Source organism: Xyrauchen texanus, chromosome 19 (genome assembly GCF_025860055.1).
Source record: "Xyrauchen texanus isolate HMW12.3.18 chromosome 19, RBS_HiC_50CHRs, whole genome shotgun sequence".
NCBI lineage: Eukaryota > Metazoa > Chordata > Actinopteri > Cypriniformes > Catostomidae > Xyrauchen > Xyrauchen texanus.
The window spans coordinates 40890949-40915794 of record NC_068294.1 but is presented as its reverse complement, the minus strand read 5'-3'; the positions used below and the strand labels follow the sequence as shown (position 1 = coordinate 40915794).

The following is a 24846-nucleotide window of genomic DNA, read 5'->3' as shown; positions in this document are numbered from 1 at the left end:
AGTTTTTTCTTCATTTGTTTTTCCTTCTTCACTATAAACGTATGGATTCTAGCGTGCCACTCTAATTAAAGACAGAACATCTGCTTTAATACTATGCAGCATCTCACCTTTGCAGCGCACAGCACAAACCTCCCAATCAAAGCTCATGCAAATATATCATTTTATCACAATCAATCATTAACCCTTTAAGCTCGATCCTCAAATATATATTTTTTAAATGATCAAAATCTTAATAAATACAGTCTTCACCAACAAATCTGGAATTTACAATGCATGTAGGCATTATGACCAAAACTGAACAAGTGCTTTGAAATTTGCAGACAAATCAGAAGGGTTCAGTTTTAATAATTTATTAATAATTTTGCACTGCACATATTATTGTAATTTGTAAAAACATCAAACTGATCAAATAGCCATATGTCACATGTTATTGGAAACCTCTCAAAGAGTAGAATATATCCATGTAACAGTATAAGGACAGGCAAGGAGGAGGCGGGAACCGACTGAACAGTCAACATAAAGGTTTGATGATATAAATAAACTTAAAACAACATAAAACATAAATTAACACAGACACACATGCAGTGCCACGTGCATCTCTCTCTCTCTCACGAACTGGTGCCTCCAGTTGCCCTTTATCTCCACTGTAACAGGTAAAGGACAGGCAAGGAGGAGGCGGGACCAGACTGAACAGTCAGCATAAAGTCTAGTGGTATAAATTAACTTAAAACAATATAGAACATAAAACATAAGATAAACACACATTCAGCATGGCCGCGTGCGTCTCTCTCCCTCAAACTGACGTCTCCGGCTCCGCTTTATCTTGCTCTAGCACTGTTTAGCTGATTCAGGCCGGGGTGTCACTGGTCTGACTAATCCCCCCATCTCTGGAGGGGTGACGCTGCCCTTCTGGCCACTCTGTCAGACCTCCTGTGAACCTGGGGGAGAGATGAGGGGAGGTGTGGGGAGAGGGAAAGGGTGAGGGAAGACACAGAGAGAGAGAGAGAGAGAGAGAGAGAGAGAGAGAGAACTTTCTCGCTGGCCCCTGGACATGCTGACGCCCAGTCCTTAAATGCTCCTCCGCCCTCTGGTGGATGACAGCTCACTCATCCACCGGCGGATGGCAACGAGTCCTCCTGCCCCTGGCGGATGGAACCGCTCCTCCCCTTCTTTGGCTGATGGCAGCGGTTCCTCCTGCTCTCATCATCCAGCAGTGACCCCTCCATCCCCAGGCAGATGGCCGCAGCAGCTCCCCTGGCGTATGGCAGCAGCGAGGTCTCCGCAACAGCACATCCCTCCTCCCTCCCGGGTTTCAGCACCACTGTAACAGAAAAAAGATGCACAAGGAGGAGGTGGGAACCGGCTGAACAGTAAACATAGTTTAATAAGAAGCTCAACATAAAACAAACATAAACACACGTGCAACATGGCCACGTGCATCTCTCTCTCTCAAACTGGCACCTCTGGCTCCCCTTTATCTCACTCTCCTGCTGATCAGCATGTTTCTTTTACTCACAGACAAAAATATAGCAAGTAATAGCTAAGTATATGTCTTTGACATGTTACATGTAAGCAGGTGTTCCTTATAAGCCACGTTTTTTATTATAATTTCATGAAAAATAAACAGAACATAAATATCACAAACCATTACTTTGAGGAGGTGATTCCCATTAAAATGAGCACACACACCATGTAATCAGATGCATAGGTCATTAGAAAATCCAAACAAAGCACAATGTGCACGGCACATAATCTGGCAAAAAAAAGTTCGCTTTCCTGGCTTCATCAGAAATTATGTAGTACATTGTCCAGCATCATGGAATGCTAAACCTATTAGAAGAGAGAGGGAGGGGGAGGGAGGACGCTATTAGGATAAAAAAAATGGCCACCAGGAGATGGCGCCAATTACACGAAAGACTCAATGATGGCTCAAATGGCACAGAACTGAACTGAATGAGTTCTCATTACTCATGCCTGCATGCTTTGCAGAGAGGACATACCTTTAGTCATTGTTGTATATGCATGTGTAGTCAGCTCTTATGTACAATTATTATGTTTTATTTGTTTAGAGAGGCTTTTGGACACAAGTATAAATTATTTTTGTAATGCTATAACAAATCTGTACATGTCAGTTACAGATGACATGAATGGGAACAAAATAAAAGCTAAAAAAAAGTTTTCCTACGCTTATTTATACCCAGTGATATATAATATAAAATCAGAAAAATAAGAAAAACAGTAAATTTTTGGCCAAAGTTTTTGTGATTTTTCAACTGTTTCTTAGACAGAGCGTCTCAATTTATCATAATCTATATCATTAAAAATGTTTAAAAGTTTTCTTTAAAGTGATACCAAAAATGTACTTGAATTTTATTTTTTATTTTAGTTATAAACCTTTAATTGTGGGCATGCCACTGAACAGGGTTTGGAGGGTTACTACAGATTACAGAATACATGCTGTAAAATGTAATTTGTAACGTATTCTAAATACTTTGGATTACTTCTTCAGTACTGGTGGATTTTGTCACTTGTTTTGACTATAAAAACTCTGCCAGTACAGTGACACAAAATACACATGTTAAAAACACATTCTCTGAAATACCGAAATATCTTCTGCAGTGTTGTTTCTAAAATAAGATCAATCAAATTGATCTTGTTTTAAGGAATTTTAGATATTTTTACAGGAAAACAATACAAAAATTATTATCAAGAATAAGATTTTTACCCTAATATCAAAGGTCGTACTAGAGAAGAATACATTTTCTAATGTGGATGTCTTAATAAAAAAATATGATGTAATGGTGTTTGGTAACATGTGCATGTAAAATGGCTAGAATTAGCATTTTAGCTTAGCGTAAAACTGACAATTTACACAAGTTTTATTTCTATTTCTTCTGCTCCAGACTTACTTCAAACGTACTTCTCTGTCTGCTCGTATGAATGTAACACATCATCAGAAAGTGTTTCACTGCTGTTCAAATGCACTTTGGATCACATCATTTATGTGTATAAATGTTTTCTAACTGAAAGGACGAAATATTCAATTAAACAAATGACAATAAAATGCAAAGAAATCTCTTCAGTAATCAAAATACGTTTAGAATGTAACCGTATTATAATTACCAATGATTACAGTTACTTTTATTTTGTATTTTAAATACATAATCCCGTTACATGTATTCAGTTACTCCCCAACCCTGACACTGAAACAGTAAATCTTTAAAAACACATTCAGAACTTAAAGGGTTAAGAGAAACAATTCATCAAGTGTAACAAACTCACACAATGACATTTAAAAGGTTAAAATACATTTATTTTTAAAAGTTACATATTATTATAAAAAAAATTTTTATTTGGGTAAATGACAAACAAGGATGCCCAAGATGATGAAAAGTAAAAAAAATAAAAATGTTTAGTTTAAAACTCATTTGTCATGGGATTCTCACAAAACCGGTCTAGAAAATGTCCTGCTCCTATTTCACTCGAAAATCTAAATAAATGTATTTATGCAAAATACATTTCAATGTTTTCTTTTGATTTGAGCTCAAATATGAGCAGAACATTTAATTGACTGGTTTTGTGAGAATCACTTAAACATGGTTGTATTTGTTAGTTTTGTATGTTTTTGAAATACAATTTTCAACAAAGGTTAATCTCTCAAGTGATGAAATTATCAAGTAAAAATAATTAACTTTTAATAGATAAATATAGATTACAAACACTGTATTTCACCTCACTTTGTACCAGTGATATTTGGCAAATATCATGGATTTTTTATATTAAGTTTTATTTGACAATATGAACTTGTATTGCAATATCATAAAAAGGTCAAATTAAATATGTTTAACACCTTGACATGCAGTCATGAGCGTCTACAAGAGTTTACTCTGTAAGCAGCGAGCCAACAATAACAACGGGTGTTTACGTCAAGTCTTAAAGGAGAAGCAGCACCAAAACTGAGTGTTTCTGGAAGAGGGTCAGAATGAGAATGGAAAATGATCATGTTTTACAATTATACTAATTCTTTTTGTGCAAAAAAAAATAATAATTAAGTGAACCTCAAAGCACATATTAAAATAACAATAATAAAAAAGGCATGACCCTTTTGAGCCACACATAAAGGTCTAAATTAATAAAAATTCAGAATGTATTTTATGAAGATTGTCATAAAATAGGGCATATTAAATGTATCAAATGACATTCTTAATGTATTTTGTTTTTATATATTTATTTACCAAATGTACCTCGTTCATCATAAACTTAAACACAAACAAATGAATGAAAAAGCAGTGAAAAAAAAAATTAAATGAAAAAAGGAAAATACAGAAATCCTTTCAATTTATTAATCTTCACATTCAGTGTCCAAAACATCTCATCAAATAATGACCTGCAGCTTGAATGATATTGTGGCCTGAATCATGTAAAGTTCTGGACAATCCAAACAAGGTCAAATCTTTCATGGTCAAAATCACTTAATGAAGAAAGTTTATTATTAAAAAGCTGCCAAATATACTTGTAATAATGTCTCATCCAGATTGAGCATTTGGTACAATGTTTGTGTTTAAGTCTTCATCAAACTCAAATCTCAAAATCTATGATGCAACAAAGGTGCTGATATTAACAACACTTTTCAAAATGGTCCAGACACAACTTGCATATTCTAACAGACAAATGATCTATTTGGCGAAAAGTGGGCTCCTATAAAATGTGCTTCTCAGCAATTTTATAGACCAATATATTGTAATAGTAATATGTACATATCCATAATAAAAACAGCTTACAAGAGTTCCCAATTACACAGACAAATAATTTAAAACAAGGCGGGAATCACCTTGATAACATGTGAAAAAGGCATTTCATGGCATGGGCCCTTGAGGTTATGGAAAAATTGCAGAAATCCCATTTGAAGGTGAATTTCACCCCAAAAATCAAATGCAAATTAGAAATTATATTTGCCCAAAGAAACTGAAGCCTATTTTTGGATTGTTTTTGCATTGTGACATTTTAATGAACATTTTGTGGAAAATATGTTTTGTGTCATTACTGCAATGCAAATTAATCAATCAATCACTCTTAATTGTATTTATAAAGCATTTACAATACTTTTAGTGCTCCCATTAATTTAGACATTTAAAAAAAATTAGTATTTTTGATTGTAACAATCAATGAGAATCATTGAGAATGACCAAAAAAAACAAAAACAAAAGTACAACCTATGGATGCATTACGGTAGTGAGAATTGGGTGGGGAAATGTGCTTACCAAAAATATAGTCACAATGCCAAACTCTTCATGAAAAATAGCCTTCATTTTCTTTATGAACATTTATGACCTGCTCGGGCATGTTCTTGACATGTTTCGTGCAGTGGGATAACAACCCTCTCAGATTAATAAACAAGATTAAATGATATTCTTGACCCCAGCTGCCATAACTGACGGACTCCTGTCGCTCAGCAGTGGTCATCAGTCATGGACGCCTCTAGATGGTCATGTCAAGGGCTGGTGGATGGCAAGTGAAGCAGGTCTGGGCATGATGGAGCCGCGTGCGTGCGGAAGCTTTTGTCAGTCTCAACAGGAGCAGTTCCCGCAGCCCTTCACGCTGTTCATGATCTCCTCCTGCAGTTTCTTGCGTTCCTCCTCTTTCTGTGCACGCCGCTCGGCTGCGGGCTCAGGCTTGTTGCCGTTGTTCAGTATTTTGCTGTTTTGTGTGTTCCACAGATCAGCGTACAGGCTTCCTGGTGTGTTCAGTAGTGTGTGATGGTCACCGCGTTCTGCCACCTTCCCCTACGCCATGAGAGACAAGATGATACAGGGAGAGTTGTTAGAGAGAAAGAAAAGATGGGCACGAACAAAAACTGTTTACATTAAAGCACTTACAATGGAAGTCTATAGGGCGAGTGTCCGGAGTCAAACACATTGTGCTAACACAAACTACACATGAGCTACACACACTTTTTAAGTCTAAATAGTCACACAACTTACATAATTTGAGTAGTACACCCAAATAACAATAGTCATATCATCCTGTTCATGTGTTAAACTTGCTATAGTTTACTTCAACGTAGCTGCTTCGTCAAATAGCAATACAAATGTAAATCACTGCAACAACGCCAGCTTAAGTAAGAAATAACATGAATAAAATGTATGTGCACACACATATGGAATACGTATTATTCTACATTTTCACGGGAAATCAACGTGATATACTCGTCATTATGAATACTGTACTCGTTTGTCTTGTAATAAACATAGAATTACATATCCTTTCATATAAACTTGTATAGATATTAAATAATCACAAAAATATGATTTATTCAAGCACAAATGTATACAAATAAAAAATATATATTATTATATATATATATCAGGTCTTTAATACAGGTCGGGTCTATATAATTTTGGTAACTAAGCAGTTATACAAATATGTATTTTTTGCAAATGTGCATTATTTTTATATTACACAATTCGGTGTAAAACTAAAGAGGTGTGGGCGTAACTCCAAAACATGGATGAGGTAGAATATATTCTATCATTTTCTAATTGTCTTGAAAATGTTTTGGATATTTGACACTATCTGGGCATTTCGTAGATCCATTTCTGATAGATATATGTGCCGGGTCGCTAAAGACCAGAGTGCGCAATAATGTTTGGTCACTAAAGACCCGAGGTATACATTAAAGTGTACATTTGTTAGCTAACAATGTCTAACAGTGTATGTGCGTGCATCACAGGAGACTATTGTAGTTTTTTATGAAAGTGATGAAAATTCCCATCACGTCTCAAATTTAGTGTTGAATAGAATTCTGTGGAAGAAATGAGGCTGTTGGAAATTACATTTTTTTAGTTTTTTTATTTGAAATAAAATGGTTTTAAAATACTCGCCAAGGCTAACATTTTGTGTTTTTTAATACAAACAATTTTGGCATAATTTGGCAAAATTACATCTTGATTGAAAATGAAGCCCAATAAAAAAAATATTCTGCTCACAAGTGATCTTTTGATTTTTCATGTTTTCTTCAAACATCACGTCTCAAATTCCATCTTAAGCATGCTATTCACTGACCACACACACACACACACACACACACACACACACACACACACACACACACACTTTAAAGGCACATAAGATGTTACACAAAAGCATTTGTCTTCAGATGATTAATTATATCTTCAGCTTTAGTGTGCCAATATGAAATACAAGCGTTAGACTCCCAAACATATTTTTGCAACAGAAAAGATTAGAATAGAAGAACAGGGAGCCCTGCTGCAACAGATGTAGCGCCCCCCACAAAACCCCCCACTGAACATAGAGTCAGTCTGAGATGACATAAAGAGACAGAAGCAATTGAGACAGCTGAAATATACAGAAGAACTGTGGAGAATTCTCCAAGAAGCTTGAACATCCCATCTGTCAACAACCAGGTGTATTTAGGAGAATTGGTGCTGTTTGAAAGGCAAAGGTGGTCACACCCAATATTGATATAGCTTTTTTTGTGTGTACTGGACTTTGTATGACATTAAGTGATAAATGAAAACTAATTATGGCATTATTTTTGAAGACATCCTCACTATGCAAAAGTTTTCCCAAGTGCCTAAAACGTTTCCAGTCCTGTATATATCTTCCAAATGGACAATGACCCAAAGCTTACCCCAAATGTTGTAGCAAGGACAACAAAAGTCAAGGTATTGGAGTGGCCATCACAAAGCCCTGACCTCAATCCGATAGATCACCACATCCCAAAGATGCTCTATTGGGTTGAGATCTGGTGACTGTGGGGGCCATTTTAGTACAGTGAACTCATTGTCATGTTCAAGAAACCAATTTGAAATGATTCGAGCTTTGTGACATGGTGCATTATCCTGCTGGAAGTAGCCATCAGAGGATGGGTACATGGTGGCCATAAAGGGATGGACATGGTCAGAAACAATGCTCAGGTAGGCCGTGGCATTTAAACGATGCCCAATTGGCACTAAGGTGCCTAAATTGTGCCAAGAAAACATCCCCCACACCATTACACCACCACCACCAGCCTGCACAGTGGTAACAAGGCATGATGGATCCATGTTCTCATTCTGTTTACGCCAAATTCTGACTCTACCATCTGAATGTCTCAACAGAAATCGAGACTCATCAGACCAGGCAACATTTTTCCAGTCTTCAACTGTCCAATTTTGGTGAGCTCTTGCAAATTGTAGCCTCTTTTTCCTATTTGTAGTGGAGATGAGTGGTACCCGGTGGGGTCTTCTGCTGTTGTAGCCCATCCGCCTCAAGGTTGTGCATGTTGTGGCTTCACAAATGCTTTGCTGCATACCTCGGTTGTAACGAGTGGTTATTTCAGGCAAAGTTGCTCTTCTATCAGCTTGAATCAGTCGGCCCATTCTCCTCTGACCTCTAGCATCAACAAGGCATTTTCGCCCCCACAGGACTGCCGCATACTGGATGTTTTTCCCTTTTCACACCATTCTTTGTAAACCCTAGAAATGGTTGTGTGTGAAAATCCCAGTAACTGAGCAGATTGTGAAATACTCAGACCGGCCCGTTTGGCACCAACAACCATGCCACGCTCAAAATTGCTTAAATCACCTTTCTTTCCCATTCTGACATTCAGTTTGGAGTTCAGGAGATTGTCTTCACCAGGACCACACCCCTAAATGCATTGAAGCAACTGCCATGTGATTGGTTGATTAGATAATTGCATTCATGAGAAATTGAACAGGTGTTCCTAATAATCCTTTAGGTGAGTGTATATATATATATATATATATATATATATATATATATATATATATATATATATAATGGATTTACATAGTTTAATATCGAAAGTCTGTGGCAAAGTTAAAAAAGTAAAATATATCAATAAAAAGCAGTTGAAAAGTATCAAAAATAAGTGATGAAGGCCTGGTAAAAAATGTCCAAGTCAGTTTCAATGTGACCTTCACATAGTTGAAATCTACTCGTTTTAATAAAAACCAATCCCTGGGACATAAAAGTGCCTGAAGTGGAAGTTTTCTGGCTATACCTTGTATAAAACCGGTGTATTTTAAAATGTATTCCAATGCAATGCTTTGCTCCATAAGGCACATGCTGCATTATAAGTGCATTTCACTGTTTGTTTAATAAACTGATGAATTAAATGATATTCTCTGGTAATGGACAGCATGCCTCAGATGCTGCACATTGAGCTTAACTTGTATCGAACCCGGAATATTCATTTTAATCTCAATGAGACCTGTTAAGAGCAGGCAAGGTGAAAGAAAATTTCTAAGGTGTATTTTTCACAAGGGTTGCTTAGAGAGAACAGAGACGTTCACTAAACAAACCCTGGACACATGTGAGAGGAAAAACCCTGACATTTTATGCAGGACTTGCCTTGGGATTGTTTGAGGAGGCCAGAGGCAGTTATGCTTGTGAATATCAAGGCATCAATAAAGAACCTAAGCTGAAATGCAGAATAACACTGCCTGCGGACTGACTGACTGTGCAGCAGCATCCAAATTGGAAGAAACGGCCAAAACAACAGATTTAGGGCCGTGAAGAGGCACTGACGGAGAGAAAGAGAGAGAGAGAGCGTGTGTGTTTGTGTTTTAGAAAGGACTAAGAGAACTGAGAGATGCAGCGGTGTGGGCGTATATGCAGCACTGGGTCTTAAAAGACTGCCAGCAACAAAGCGAAGTATGAAATGAGCCTGCACAATGACATGTGAATATGTCTCCCGGCTGTTTTCTAGTTACTTGCATCAATTACTACACTGCTTTTGCCAAGCAAAACTCAAACACGGAGAGTACTTTTAGTAATTGCGTCATTTACAGCATACGGTGCAGTTATGACCCATTTTTTGATACTGCCGGGCAAATGCAACATTTCAGAATATTGTTTTCCCCTCGGAGCTAGGAAAGTGAGGAACGTTTAAAGGGATAGTTCACCCAAAAATGACAATTCTGTCATCATTTACTCACCCTCATGTTGTTCCAAACCTGTATGACTTTCTTTTCCCTATAGAACACAAAAGGAGATGCGTTCAATAGGGGAAAAAATAATGGTGTCTGAGGTTAACATTCTGCCTAACATCTCCTTTTGCATTCCAAAGATGAAAGCCATCCGGGTTTGGGAGGGTGAGTAAATAATGACAGAATGGCCTCCTGGGTCACGACGCTGTTAGCCACAGCGGAGGTTTTTCCATCACATGCTCCTACCCCCCACCGCATCCGGACTGAAAAGATCTCCACACATGGGCGACAAAGAAAGGTGTCACTGAAAGTAATTTTGTTTCAGTTAATGAGATAAAAACCCAGCGCCCAGCCCCCACAAACTGCCCTCTGACCTCAAAACAGCTGAAGATACTGACAGACTGCTGTTTACTGTTATAATGTGCATAACAAGCATTACTGTGGTTGCATCCCAATGTGCATATGATTCCAGAATTGATTGGAAAGTGCATACTTATGAGTAGAAATGCCAAGCTTACAACATTTGTTTTTGAAATATATATAATATTGGCCTTCATACAGTAATGGTAATCCAGACTTAATTTGGTACCCGAGTGCTGTTGGGGCTTGAATATGCACGCTGAAGCCATCAAGCCACGCAATGAAAATATTGGTGAGCGCCAATTATGAAAATGACTCTTTCCAGGAAGAGCAAAAAGACTGTGCTTTCTGATTATTTCTAATTAAGACTGACTTTATTATTTATACAGTATGAATAGCAGCCAACAGAGCACACCAAGAGAACTTGTATATTTTTATGCATCTAAATATTTTGCAACAAACTTAAAAAGCATCGTTTCTATACTTCTAAATCAACAACTTAGAATCAATAGATTTATATTTTTCGATCATTTTTAATTCGATTAGGTCATTCGCAGTGCTTCATGGGATTGCAGTCCATTCCCTCATGAAAGACAGTAAGCACACAGTCTTGTACTTTCATCTTTTTGCAGATTTTTTAAAATACTTCTTTGCTTCAAATCAAAGTTTGTAATGTTGTGATTCACCTCGAAGCTGGTTGATTGGTTCATGGCTTAGAACGCTTTTAGAGGATTTTATAAAATCCCAATGGTAAAAATGTATTTCACTTCTGGTGAAAAACTACACTACCCACAATCCTGAAGAGAAAGATCCACCATATAGAGAATAGAAGCAAAGAAAGTGCACCAAAAGAGCTCTCAAACTACTTCTATATTTGTGTATCTGAATATTTAGCAATAAACTTAAAAGTATTGTTTCTATCTAATCAACAACCTAAAACCAATAGTTGATATTTTTCTATCATTTTGCGTCATTCGCAGTGCTTCGTGGGATTGTTGTTCATTCCCACATTGAAGACGTTAAGTGATTCACCTCAGAGTTGGTTTTTTTGGTTCATGGCTTAGAAATCATTAATGAAGGATTTTCTAACTGGGGGCTGGGTAGCTCAATGGTAAAGACGCTGGCTATCACCCCTGGAGTTCGCTAGTTCGAATCCCAGGGTGTGCTGAGTGACTCCAGCCAGGTCTCCTAAGCAACCAAATTGGCCCAGTTGCTAGGAAGGTTAGTCACATGGGGTAACCTCCTCGTGGTCGCTATAATGCGATTTGTTTTTGGTGGGGGCGCATGGTGAGTGTGGATGGCATGGAGCCTCTACATGCACTATGTCTCTGTAGCAACATGCTCAAGTGATAAGATGTGCGGATTGACGATCTCAGACATGGAGGCAACTGGGATTCGTCATCCACCACCTGGATTGAGGCAAGTCACTAAGCGACCACGAGGACTTAAAAGCGCATTGGGAATTCCAAATTTTTTTAATAATAAAAAAAAGATTATAATGAAATGCTTGCGTAAGCAAGTTCGAGCAAGCAGGGACTGCAGCACTCTATAGATATTGAACAAAAACAAATGAAATTACATGATTGGTCTTTTCACTGGTAATGATAACACACTATTAGGTGATGACCTATAAATATATGAGTGAATGTTTTTGTAATATAATATACTTTTGTAATAAAAAATCTTAACACTTTCTTAAATTTCTGAATATTTACTTGAATACTTTTTGCTGATGTTCGATACAGAAAAACAAATGAAACCGGTTAATACTTATACAAATACTTACATTTTTAAATAAAGTAGAGGGTTCAATTGCATATTAGTTTTGCTGTGGTTTTGAAGCAATTAGTATAGAGAAATTAGAAATATTGTGATAGTTCAGTGGTTTTGGTATCGACTAATGCATGATTCAAAGAGTGCCGTCACAAACTCCTCTTTCGTAATTAAGGATTTGTGAGCAATATTAGCCCAAAAAGTATGCTCAGATGCATACTTCAAACAGAACACAGTTCACCTATGATATATCATTGTCAACAGTGGGAATCATCTTTTCCCCTAAATGAGACTCATCCAAAGATATTTCAGAGGTGCAATGATGTACGTCATTGACACAGCTCATCCACACGCATTTCAAGGGCAACTCATAAAGCTACGACCAATGTTTCACAAGGTCCTTTTCATCAATAGACCTACCTCCCATCAGCTACACAAAGTACAAGGCCACATGGGCAGTGACAACAACGAGAACACAGTCTTCTTCACATTGGAATAAAAAAAGAAATGGATGAGAAGTTCAAACGATACACAAATGCTTTCATCCGCACTGTGAACTCCATACGAAACTGTTTCCATGTTATACTGCAATCGTAGAAGCACAACGGTGTAGAAACACAAAGAATGGTTTGTATTGTGTTAAATCACACGGAAGTTCGTGCAGCTAATGGCGAAACATTCATGCAAAGGTTGTGCCTATGCTCCCTCAAGTGCAACTGAAGCAAACAATCGAATTGTATCGGCCCTGACCCTAACAAAATGTATTGGAATGGAAGACAAGCGTCAACAAAAGACGCCCAAGAGCAGATGTTTTCATGTTTAATTTTTTGGGTGAACTATCCCTTTAAGAAAAGATGAGAATTTTGCATTAGCTTCTTAAATGTGATTTGTAGATGTTTCGCCACCTGTGACACACTTTCAGTTCGAGCTTACCTGATTTAGTACAATAATCTCATCTGCATCCACGATGGTGGACAGCCGGTGAGCGATAAAGACAGATGTTCTGTCCTTCACCATCTGCTTCATGGAACTCAGAATATTCTAGAAAGGAAATAAGCATAATATCATGTCATGTCATGTTTGAAGTGCGGTCTACTTTTTATCCTTATTCCTGTGAATGAGTCTCCTGTTTTTCAGATGTTTCATTAAGACCTCATCGACTACAAGCTAGCAACATTCCCCTGCAATAACAAGCACTGATAGGATTGAAAGGATTTATCTGAAGAACTTCTGACGCAATAAAATACATTAAAACACTGATGAAAGTCAACAGAGCAAATATTTCCTTGACTGTAGGTATAAAGCCTCATCCACAAGAAAATGAAAAGACACTGCATTTGAAAAGTGCTCAGATAATATGAATGTAAAAACGAGCAGCTGAACCAAATATGTCATAATAACTTTTTGATCTGGAAAGCTTTAATCTGTTGGCTGACTTCTATGAGTCAAGTTGCGCCTGGAATGTACCTGGAAGTCTGGAAGAAGGAACTGTTGATTCTGTTATCACTTTTGAGGAAGAACTAATAAATGCATTTGCCTAAGTTTGTCGGGTTAGTGGCATCAAATCTTTGATTTAGCAAGTAAACTAGATATCCATGAGTAAAACCAAATATGCTGCTTTCATCAGGGGCTTTTCCACGGCATGGTACAACTCAACTCGCTTTTTTGGGGTTTTCCACTGTGGATAGTACCTAGTACCTGATACTTTTTTTAGTACCACCTCGGTCGAGGTTCCAAGCGAGCCGAACCGATACTAAATGTGATGTCAAAATCTTGCAGATCACTGATTGGTCACTACCAGCATCACTGGATTCCCGACACGTGACATCAACCCGCTAGTTTTAAAGTTAGCAACAGAGATAACAGTATCATTCGTTCACGTGACTTTCGAATTGTGAAAAAATAAATGGCTGTGCGCAAAAAAAAACGCCGTGGTCAATAAACGATGTGCAGACGGTGCACTCACTAGCGATGAGCGAAGCGATAAAGTCTTTCAGGAAGTGTCTCAGCTGTTGGCCGCACACGGCTACCACCAAACCTACCAACAGTGTAAGGAAAAGTAAAAAAAAACGTAAAAAGTGTCTACAGCACTATCAAGGAAAGTGGAAGTTGTTCGACCAAATGGACGCTATCTTAACCGGCGAGCAATGGGAGGGAGAGTGCCCTGGACTGGCGTTGATCCACAATGGTGGATGGTTTGTTTTGTTACGTTAACTCTATACTCTGCTTGAAAGCTTCACTTTATTTAGTTGACCAGCTACTGGAAGCTTCTAAAACAACCAGGCTACACTAGTATAACGGTTACACTTGTGTAAAATCACCATGCAACAACTGCTTTATGCAGCACAATGAGCTAGCAGCTAACAGCTAGCGGTCGTGTTATTGTTTTGGTCAGTTTGTGTCATGTTTAAGATGATGTCACGGCAGTAGAGGCGGCGCAACTATGATGATAAGCCTATAATCCCACCCACATTGAGGCAGCACTAAACTGCAGTGGAAAAGCAAGCTGAGAAAAGTAAAGCGAGTAGAGCTGAGGCAAGTCGAACCGTAACGTGCAGTGGAAAAGCACCATTTGTGTTAATGTCCGTGAAATAATCAGTACTTAATACATTTTAATGGACAGAGATTCTGATTACAATGATGAAACATATTTTCCACAAATTTCCTATTTTCTCTATATAAATAGTCACAAATAGTCTTAGTGTGAATTTATTTTTCCCATCCCGGACTATTATTGTGTTCAGGTAAACAAGGTTTCGAAACACAACAACAACAACATAAAAACAAGATCTGTTATTGGTCAAGTTACATGTCAGACAATCTCTTCCAGTCCAAGAGGACTGTTCTTGGTCAGAATAAGATACAAAGTGGACCACATTTAAAGCCAATAGTCAAAAGTCTGGCTATACGAGACTAAGGCTCTCACCTCTTCGGTGATGGAGTCCAGTGAAGACGTGGCCTCGTCGTAAAGCAAAATGGGAGGATTCTTTAGGATCGCCCGTGCGATGGCCACTCGCTGCTTCTCTCCACCTGTCAAAGGAAAAACATTCGGCACATCACTCCCCCAACAAATAAATAAATCTATTCTTCTAGAGCAGAACTTCCAAGGGAAACTTCCAAGATGACACAAGATGAATTGTTTGCAATAAATTATATTAAAATAACAAAAGTTTTTCAGTTAACTTTTCAAACGTTGTTTTCTCATAGGCTGTGCAGCGTGCAAGCTTGACATACAGTTGGTTTGCATTTTCTGGTGCTTTCTCTTTTATTTATCCAGTTTATCCTATTTGAATTTAATATTTTCTTTGTGTTTATATTGGCGTTTATTTAAAAAAAAGAAATAAATTCCACTAGGAGGCGTCGTCACATTTTAGGGGTCCGCCAATTCTGGCCCGATATTTGTTTCGAATACCATCAGCTGCTTTTCCACCATCGGGCTGAACGGTTATGAGCACAATGAGGAACGGTTCCAGTAGCATTTCCACTTGGGCAGTTTTGGCAAGGCACGCTTACAAAAGGTTCTCGCCACGGATTTCTCTGCATAGTCAGCTAACCGTGCTCAACTGTTCTGGTGGAATTTGCTAACGGCACGGAAATTCATTTGTTTCTAGGTAGCGTATTTTCCGTAATCTAAGTCGAGTTTTTTTCATCATCTGAAAGTTCCTGCGACTTAAAAGTCCGAAGCGACTTATATACATGACGTTTTAAAGTTGCCAATTCAGAATCTGAAGGGAAGTCGGGTGGCTTCTCCCGGGTCCTAGTGCCTGCCCATGCACCCTCTGTCAGTGCGACTTATTTATTTATTTTTTTTCTCTAAACAATGCGATTTTGACCCAGTTCGACTTATAGTCAGATGTGATTATATATATAATTATATTAGTTTTAATATATTTTGTTATTAAAAGTCCTTTTTAGCTACTCTGGGAACTTTGACTTTTCAGTCTGTTTGTGTCCAGTGGCATGCAGAACCCCTCAGCAAATTATGGTAAAGCCTTTTACTCTTCGTTTACATTTTTTGTGACATGGGACATGTCTTTGCTGTGCTTTAGCAGAGTAAAAACCACAGGGAAAAGGAGTTAAAAAAAAAATGGAATATGAAGTCATCCTCCGCGTTTACCTCGCACGCCGTCACCAACCGACGTAACATTAAATACATTCAAAGCACCACGGAGGAAAAGAAACCGCACCGTGCCAACTGTCCCGGTTCGGCAACGAGATGGTGGACGAGATACGTTCATCCCGATGGTGGAAAAGTGGCTATTGTTTACCCTACTGTTATTGGCCACGTCACTGGCAATAACCTTTTGGGTCATGACATATTTAACATTCGTTAGTATTGCATTCTTGGTTTTTAAATACCTGGTCACAATACTGAAACAGTGTTGTAATACTGATTGTTTTTGCAAAATTTATTGAACATAATGTAACTAAAATGGAACCAACTATTTTAATGTACTGACCCGCGAAATTTTGTTGGCGGCTCCACAATAAGACTATAAAAACTCTGAATGTGTCCCAGTGGACGATTCAGCTTTTAGGAGGAAGTAGAAAAATGTAGACTCTCTACTGACATTTACAATGACTTCCCAGGCCAGGAAACCACAATTTTAAAATGCCTTGATATTTCGAGGTATTCCATTATTTCCTGTTCAGTACTAAGAGTGAAACAGTGGATGGTATAGGTACCTGAGAGCTTCAGGCCTCGTTCTCCAACCTGCGTTTCATACCCATGAGGCATTTTCAGAATGGCATCATGGATTCCAGCAAGTCTGGCCACTTGATACACCTCCTCTGCTGTGGCATTGATGTTGCCATATTGCAGATTGTAAAATATGGTATTGTGGAAAAGCACAGCATCCTGAAATTAAAGCCAATCATCCATTTAATTTCTCGCAAAATGCTTTTTAAACTTGCATGCTTTATTATCTCATGGTGTCATGAATTGTATTTTTGTATAGCCTTAAATTAACTGTGACCACTGTTCCCATGGTCCCTCACTGCTGGTTAACAACAGAGAGATGCTTTAAGAAATAATAAGAAAACTAAATTTGTACATATTCTGCCTGTACAGCAGCCAATGCTACAATGTTAGGATGTTTAGCCCAAGTCAAAAGAGCCCACCCAATGTGTCTATGATATTTGGGTCTCAGGTACCTCCTCTAATGCAAGTCTATCCATTTCATCATCCGTCAGGTGAAAATGAATTGTTAATCGTAATACTGAGAATTTCAGCAATACAAAGATAACATTTTACTCAGAAGTAAAGCAGAAAGGACAAAACTATTTTAGAGTTAAGATCAAACTCTCACCTGCGGAACGACACCCAAAGCTTTCCTCAAACTCTCCAAACCAACATCACGAACGTTCTGACCAGCGATGTAGATGTTGCCTTGCTGTGGCTCGTAGAAACGAAAGAGCAATCTGACAATTGTGCTCTTCCTAGAAACACATTAAAAGGAATAGTTCACCCAAAAATGAAAATTCTCTCATCGTTTACTCGCCCTCATCATGCCATCCCAGATGTGTTTGATTTCTTTCTTTTGCAGAACACAATGGAAGATTTTTAAATGAATATTTCAGCTCTGTAGGTCCATACAATGCAAGTGAATGGTGGCTAGAACTTTAAAGGAACAAAAATCACATAAAAGCAGCATAATCCATAAGTGGTTTAATCCATGTCTTCAGAAGTGATATGATAGGTGTGGGTGAGTCTTATGGATCACTTTTATGCTTATTGTTTTAAAAATCACATAAAAGCAGCATAAAAGTGATCCATAAGACTCCAGTGGTTAAATCAATGTCTTAAGAAGTGATGTGATAATATTTATGATTAATATTGATCTGTTTCTCACCCACACCTATCATATCGCTAATTTTATTTTAAAATCCTGCTTTATATTGACACTCATTCACAAAGCAGTCCGGTGTAAAATGATTTGCACAAACATACACACACACACATTTCCTTCAAAAATGAAACTTGTCCACTGCGTCTTCAGTGGCTCTGATGCCGGGAGTACATGAAGACTCTTATGTTCACTTTTACAGCAACAACAGAACACTTATGACGCTTAAGAGACATTATTCTTCTCCCTGTATCTGCTCCAGTGCAGAAAAAAATGGCGGAATGTGTAGATCACTCAGGGGTGGATCTATAATAATAGGGTGGAGTCTGTCACCAGTCGTGGGCGTGGCCTGATCTAACATGACGTCACTTTAGAGCAGAAACGAAAACCGTTCATTTTGTCAAACTATTTTTGATTAATATAAATATAAGAAAGAGGAGTGGGCGGACTTTTAACATTGTAGGGTGGTTGTGTGCACACACTGCTGACTCACATTTATGTACAGACACCATGTAAAAGTGAATTTTACATAATAGGTCCCCTTTAATGATAAACTAAATTTTTACCATAAATTAAAGATTTTTTTTCACACTTTCACTAACTTTGAAAAAAGGGTTGAAAAGGATACCTTGATACATGTACAGTACAATTAATTGAATATCAATTAAACAGAGAAATAATTACATTACTGCATGATTTAAGTTGTTGGTTACAGATCAACTTGAAGATGTGGCACAGGCTAAACTCCCCATTTTAACACATTTGATGCATTTACTTTTCATGCTATGTCATGCATTTTATAATTGATAGTCACTTTCACTCCAAAGAAAATGCTATTTGTGCCTTAATTGCTTTAAAAGTAATGGGACTCCAATGTATACACTTTTCATGGTATATTAAATGCCAAAATCACAAGTTCTGTGATACAAAATCTAACTTTCAATGAGCTCTTACCCAGATCCACTGCCGCCAACAATAGCCACCTTTTTCCCAGCAGGGACTTCAAATGAAACCCCGTTAAGCACCTTTTGTCCCTCCAAGTACTCAAAATACACATCTTCAAACCTGATGGTGGCTTCCTGGGGTCTAACAAGCAATGAGGGGGCCATGTCTTTATCCTTAAATACAGAAAAGGTAAAAACAACAGATTTACTTTTTTTTTGTTTTTTTTTGCATTGTGTAATTTCTGCACCATTATCATCACCAAATATAATTGTAAGAATAATGTTGTCAAACTGGTTTTCTGAACACTTCTTTATCTTTCATTGGTCAAACAAACAGAGTCTCTCTTCCCAAACTCACACCATTGGTTGAGCCAAGGTCAACCGGCCATGTTGGGCCGGTTGGGATGCATAAATAAACAGAGCTATTCTAGTAAATCAAACAATTAATTTTTATTTTTTATTTATTTACACGAAATTACACAATGAAAAACTCTCATCCATGCTGATTTCCCTAGAATTGTTCTTGCACAAGGCCACAGAGCATTGAAAATCTACTTTTTCTTTTCTCAAACATGTTTCAACAATAACAGATTGTAATTGCGTCAGTAAAACAATGGCACTCTGTACGTTTACACTAATTCTGCACACAGACACATTATTTGAGAAATTAAATTAGGGTCTTGCAATAATGGCTTGATGGGCAGTGCTGTCATGCACGGTGAAAAGCATTACTGATCGCTGCGAACAATCGGACAGATTTTATTCACGTTAATTACAGGCTGCATACAAAATTAGCCAAACCAAGAATGAGATTCATCAACCTCCAATGCATTTCATCCCCTCCCTGACTGACACTATGAAAGACAGCAAATACTCAAAATCTTTTTGGAATTAAAACAAATACAACGACAAATTACACGCTTTAATGCTTCCATTTGTACTGTTCAAATCCAAAAGAAAAAGAGGAAATAATACAAATGTGTTTAGAGAGCTTTTCTTTTCATCATAAAGCCAATGTCATTTTACAATAATAAATAACTTCTTCCCCAGTTTAATATGCAGAGGCTATAATCAGTAACTTCTAGTACTATAAGTTAGCCATTTGATCGTTTGATTCAATTTCCTCAAACTGTAAACACTGCAGCTCTGGTTTGAGCGCCACAACCAGCCCACCCCTTTATTTTTGCATTTTCATTGGGTGATACTAATGGTGCAGAAATTACGCACTTCAGCCTTAACGTAACACTCCATTTTATTCTACAGAAGTAAGCCTAGTAATGCAACAAAAACAGGCTGCAGTGGAAGTCTAACAGACCTTAATCTTAGTGTCCACACTAAGAAGTGTGAAGAGTGTGTTCATGTCTATAAGGGCCTGTCTGGTCTCTCTGTACACGGTGCCCAGGAAGTTGAGTGGCATAGAGAGCTGGAACAGCAGTCCATTCACCATAACTAAATCTCCCACTGTCATCATTCCTGCAGAGAGAAAAATAAAACAGTGCAAAGAATTAACCTTTATCTTAAGGTGAAGACCATTTATTAAAACTATACAGCAAAAACAGTTGATTCAGAAATCTTCATGATTATGTTATAACAATCATGAGCTTATTAACATATTACTACCAACATTTATATAATAACATCTATTCAGTATTCAGCAAATTTCACATGCAAAGAGCTTAGCCAATCACAACAGAGGTCATTTACATATTGAATTCTTGAAGCCACAGCAGCAAAAACTTTCTGTGTCAGAAAGTGGATGGAAAATGTTTTTTCGGCATAAGACACATTAACAAACATGTGGACTTCAGGGCAAAAATATAAATAACAATTCATATTTATATATGAATTGTTATTTATATTTTTGTGTCTTATGCCAAAAAAAAAAAGAAAAACATTTTCCACCCACTTTCTGACACAGAAAGTTTTTGCTATATAAACTTTTTTATATATATTGATATAAAATCAAGTGTAGAATACGAGCCCTTTAACCTCGTGCGACCCCCTGTGCACATGCGTGGACATTGTATTTTGGCTTTGCTATATGCAATGTATAATTTCAATTCAACTGACTGATCTCAGTTCAGGAGACTCTAGGCCAGACATGGGCAACTTATGGCCCGCGGGCCGGACAGACCCTCCACGTGGTTTAATGTGGCCCGTGGCTTATTTATCGTTTTATATTAAGCGTTTTTTTCTCCATTGGATATTTCAGTTAACTTGTATTGTGACCTAACGCGTCTCCACAAGCGTTTAACATGCTCAGGGTTGCCAGATAAGAGACGCAACACCCCCAGTTTGAGATTTATACTTGCGAAAATAAACAATTTGATGAACAAAAATCCAACTTTCTATAGCTTGGTATCATTTACAATTTCACAACGTAACCCCTTTGTCCACATATGTGGACGTACATTTTTAGGAAAACTATGTGGTCCAGAATAGATTTTTTTTTTTTGCATGTTTATTAGGTGTTACTAATTACAAAACAAAAAGAAAATGGAAAATGCACACAGCAGTCACGTTCGGGTATCAGGAGTTTAAAGTAACAGAATTCTGTTTGGCCTGAAAGCCATTTTATAAGGGAAAAATTATAGCATGATAGGGATAATTAGAAATGAAGATGTAACATCAATGATTTTCACCTGCCATTATGCCTTTGCTTGCGAGTACCATAATAGCGGTGAGGCCGATGCTGAAGATGGCGCTCTGACCAAAGTTCAGCATGGCCAGAGTAGTGGTAGTCTTCAGAGATGACGATTCGTACACCTTCAGAAAAGCATCATACCGCTCGGCCTCGTACCTTTCATTGTTGAAATACTGAAAGAGAAACAAACAGAGAAGATCTTCAAGGCATGAAACATAAAAGGACCCGTTTGACAAGAAGTGCAAAGAAAGATACACATTCCATAAGTTTGACTGATGTTGTATAATTGACTTGAATTGAACCAGAGTCTATTTAATCTAGAGTGGTGGTGGCGTAGTGGACTAAAGCACATAACTGGTAATCTGGTAATCAGAAGGTCGCTGGTTTGATTCCCACAGCTACCACCATTGTGTCCTTGAGCAAGGCACTTAACTCCAGGTTGCTCCGGGGGGATTGTCCCTGTAATAAGTGCACTGTAAGTCGCTTTGGATATAAGCATCTGCCAAATGCATACATGTAAATGTAAATGTACATTTAATCCAGAGACGGAGCACTGGTATAAAATGAATGGAAGAAATAGAAATGTAAAAATAGAGGTCCCGCCTTACAGGTAAAAGAGCCAATCGCCTTTTAGATACAGACATCGCCTGTCAGTCATCTCAGAAATATGCATTAGCAGGACCGCTCTGAAACATTAAGATTTATGGCGTGGTCTGAGCCAAATAAGTCCGATTTAACCGATTTAAATATGTTCTTTGATTGTAATCTTGACCAACCATTTCAGAGAATTTGGACTTTCCCCATTTTAGTAGATAGGAGCTGTACTTTTAATGCCACTTGCATCCATAGAAAATAGCTGCCTGGGAGCGTTCCAAAGATGGCCACAGAGTGGACTGACCTGCCTTAAAAGGGACTTAGTCTGAACATAAGGCCCCTTACAATAAAGTAATGTGTCTGTGCCATAGCACCACAATTCAAGATGGTATCAGATGGTAATACCATCGTACTTTGATTAACTACCAGTCTAAAGTTTGGACACACCTACCCATTCTTCAACCATTTGACCATCATGAACATTTGTACACATTTTAGAATAATAGCAAAGTCATCTAATCTATGCAATTACACAAATGGAAGTACGGAAAAAATTCAATCAAATCTCCTTAAAGTCGCCAGCCTTTGTGTAGATACCAGCTCTGTTCATTCTCTCAAGCAACTTCATGAGGTGCATCCTGAAATACTTTTTAAAACAGTAGGACTATTTAAGGAGTTCTTCTGTATGCTGGACACTTGTTGACGTCGTTTCTTTCAGTATCTGCTCCAAATCATCCATTTAAAATAAATGTTTACTTTTAGTCTCGTACAGAAATTCATATAGGCAGCGTATACCAACGATGATCATATTCACATACTATTTACATGTTAACTCAAGGAAATAAAACGTTTTTTGTAAATATCTGTCTTCTTATAGCTAGTTAAAGGCCTCTGAGATGTGACACTGAGCATGTAACACAATCTTTGCCACATGAGCGTGTATTATTGATGCTTTAATCATGTATCCATATGTCACAAAGCTACTACTGCATTTCTCAACATCACCAGCTAAGTAAAGCAAATGATAATCCTTTCACAGGCTCAAACATTTGACACTCATCGGCAGAGAGAAAACAGCGGCAGAGAGTGCTGTACGGTTTGGAAATAGAAGTGTGCCACAATTAATTATCTCTACAATGTGACAAAGAGGGGTGAGGAGATAAACAGCTACAGTTAGGCTCCGATTGGATGTGGATGACAGTGATAGTTTATGAAGAGCACCAGACTTAACGAATGAAAAAGAGATATGATTCGAAAATGAGCCGAACAACATGCTAAACAATAACCAATGCTATTTTTTTTGTAATGCATTGCCAAAAAACAAAAAAATTTCTTACAACAAATCTCTATTGCAGGCAAGTTTCTTGGTTAAGTGTGTTATTTCTACACCACTAGCGTCACAAAATGGCATAGCAAAAACACCTATAGAGTAGTGCTGGGGATTGATACAGATTTCCTGATTTGATTAAATTCCGATTCATAAACTCTAGTTTCGTTTCAGATTAATTTATGTACATTTCAGATATAAAAGATATATCTTTTTGAGTACATTGAAATTTTCTCACAGCTAAAGCTGTTAATTATACAGGAACACTTCTAACTTGGTACATTATGAAAATATAGGTTGACAATTTGTTTTATTTTATCAGTAGTTTTACAACATTTTGACCACATTTGAGCTTTTTAAAGCAAGTTCTCACAACGGCTGGAGAGGTAAAGATGCTAGCACAAAAGAAAAATACAGACAAGGATTTTTTTGTACAGTAAGTGCAGGTTAGGTGCAGTAGTTAGTGCAATTAGTGTGAATTGGTTAAGTGCTCGTGGAACAGATGTGTTTTCAGCTGGTTCTTGAATGATGAGAAGGTAACAGCAGATCGTGTTCATTCCACCACAAAGGAGCAGAGAAATTGAACAATCATGAAATGGACTTTGAGGCTCTTTGTTATTGGACCACAATGCGTCACTCGTTCATAGACCGCAGAGAGCAAGTTGGAGCATAGACCTGAAGAAGTGAATTGAATTAAGTGTGTGCAGTTCTATATGCTGTCCTGAAAGCCAGAGTCAAAGCCTTAAATTTGATGGAGGCAGCTACAGGTAGCCAGTGGAGTGAAATCAAGAGTGGGGTGACATCAGGTGACATCGTTTTCATTGGGTTTATGAGCAGGGGGATCGCCAAACTGGATCACGCAACCTTGAAGACAAGGGCCGTCAAGGGCCCATGGGCACTGGTCAGTAATCCATCCGTGGGTGACATGAGCCCTTTTTGATTGATTGAAGACCAGACACGCTGCTGCATTCTGGACCATCTGCAGTGGCTTAATTGTGTTAGCTGGAAGCCCAGCCAACAGAGCATTGCAGTAGTCCACTCTTGAAATGACCAGAGATTGGACAAGGAGCTATGCAGCATATTCAGAAAGGAAAGGTCTGATATACCTGATGTTGTAAAGCGTGCATCTGCAATATTGATGATATGGGTCCGGATTCATGAAACGTTCCTAAGAAAATTCTTCTTAACTATCATTAACTTAATTTCTAACTTAAGAAAAAAGTTACGAATATTTTGTATTCCCGAAAAAACTTCTTAAGAATGTTCTTAAGAAAAAACATAAGCAAAATTCAAATTCTCTGAATTTGTTTTTTTTACTTAAACATCGTTAGTTTAGGATCAATTTGGGAGATGTGCTTTCCTCAGCCTTCGAAGAAAGTAGAGACGCTGCTCGGCTTTCTTGGTC

General features: G+C 37.8%; 1 protein-coding gene across 1 annotated transcript in view; it reads right to left on the bottom strand.

Annotated features, from left to right (window-relative positions):
* Window positions 1-3322: 3322 nt before the first annotated feature.
* Window positions 3323-24846, bottom strand: part of LOC127659724 (iron-sulfur clusters transporter ABCB7, mitochondrial-like) — a 46416-nt gene continuing 24892 nt past the window's right edge. The window contains exons 9-16 of the mRNA XM_052149673.1: window positions 21519-21693; window positions 20192-20349; window positions 18887-19050; window positions 17396-17525; window positions 16773-16944; window positions 15013-15116; window positions 13020-13127; window positions 3323-5783 (exon numbers count right to left, since the gene is read on the bottom strand). Coding sequence (XP_052005633.1) covers window positions 5568-5783; window positions 13020-13127; window positions 15013-15116; window positions 16773-16944; window positions 17396-17525; window positions 18887-19050; window positions 20192-20349; window positions 21519-21693 — 1227 coding nt within the window. The 3' untranslated portion in view covers window positions 3323-5567. The remainder of the gene's footprint in view (window positions 5784-13019; window positions 13128-15012; window positions 15117-16772; window positions 16945-17395; window positions 17526-18886; window positions 19051-20191; window positions 20350-21518; window positions 21694-24846) is intronic.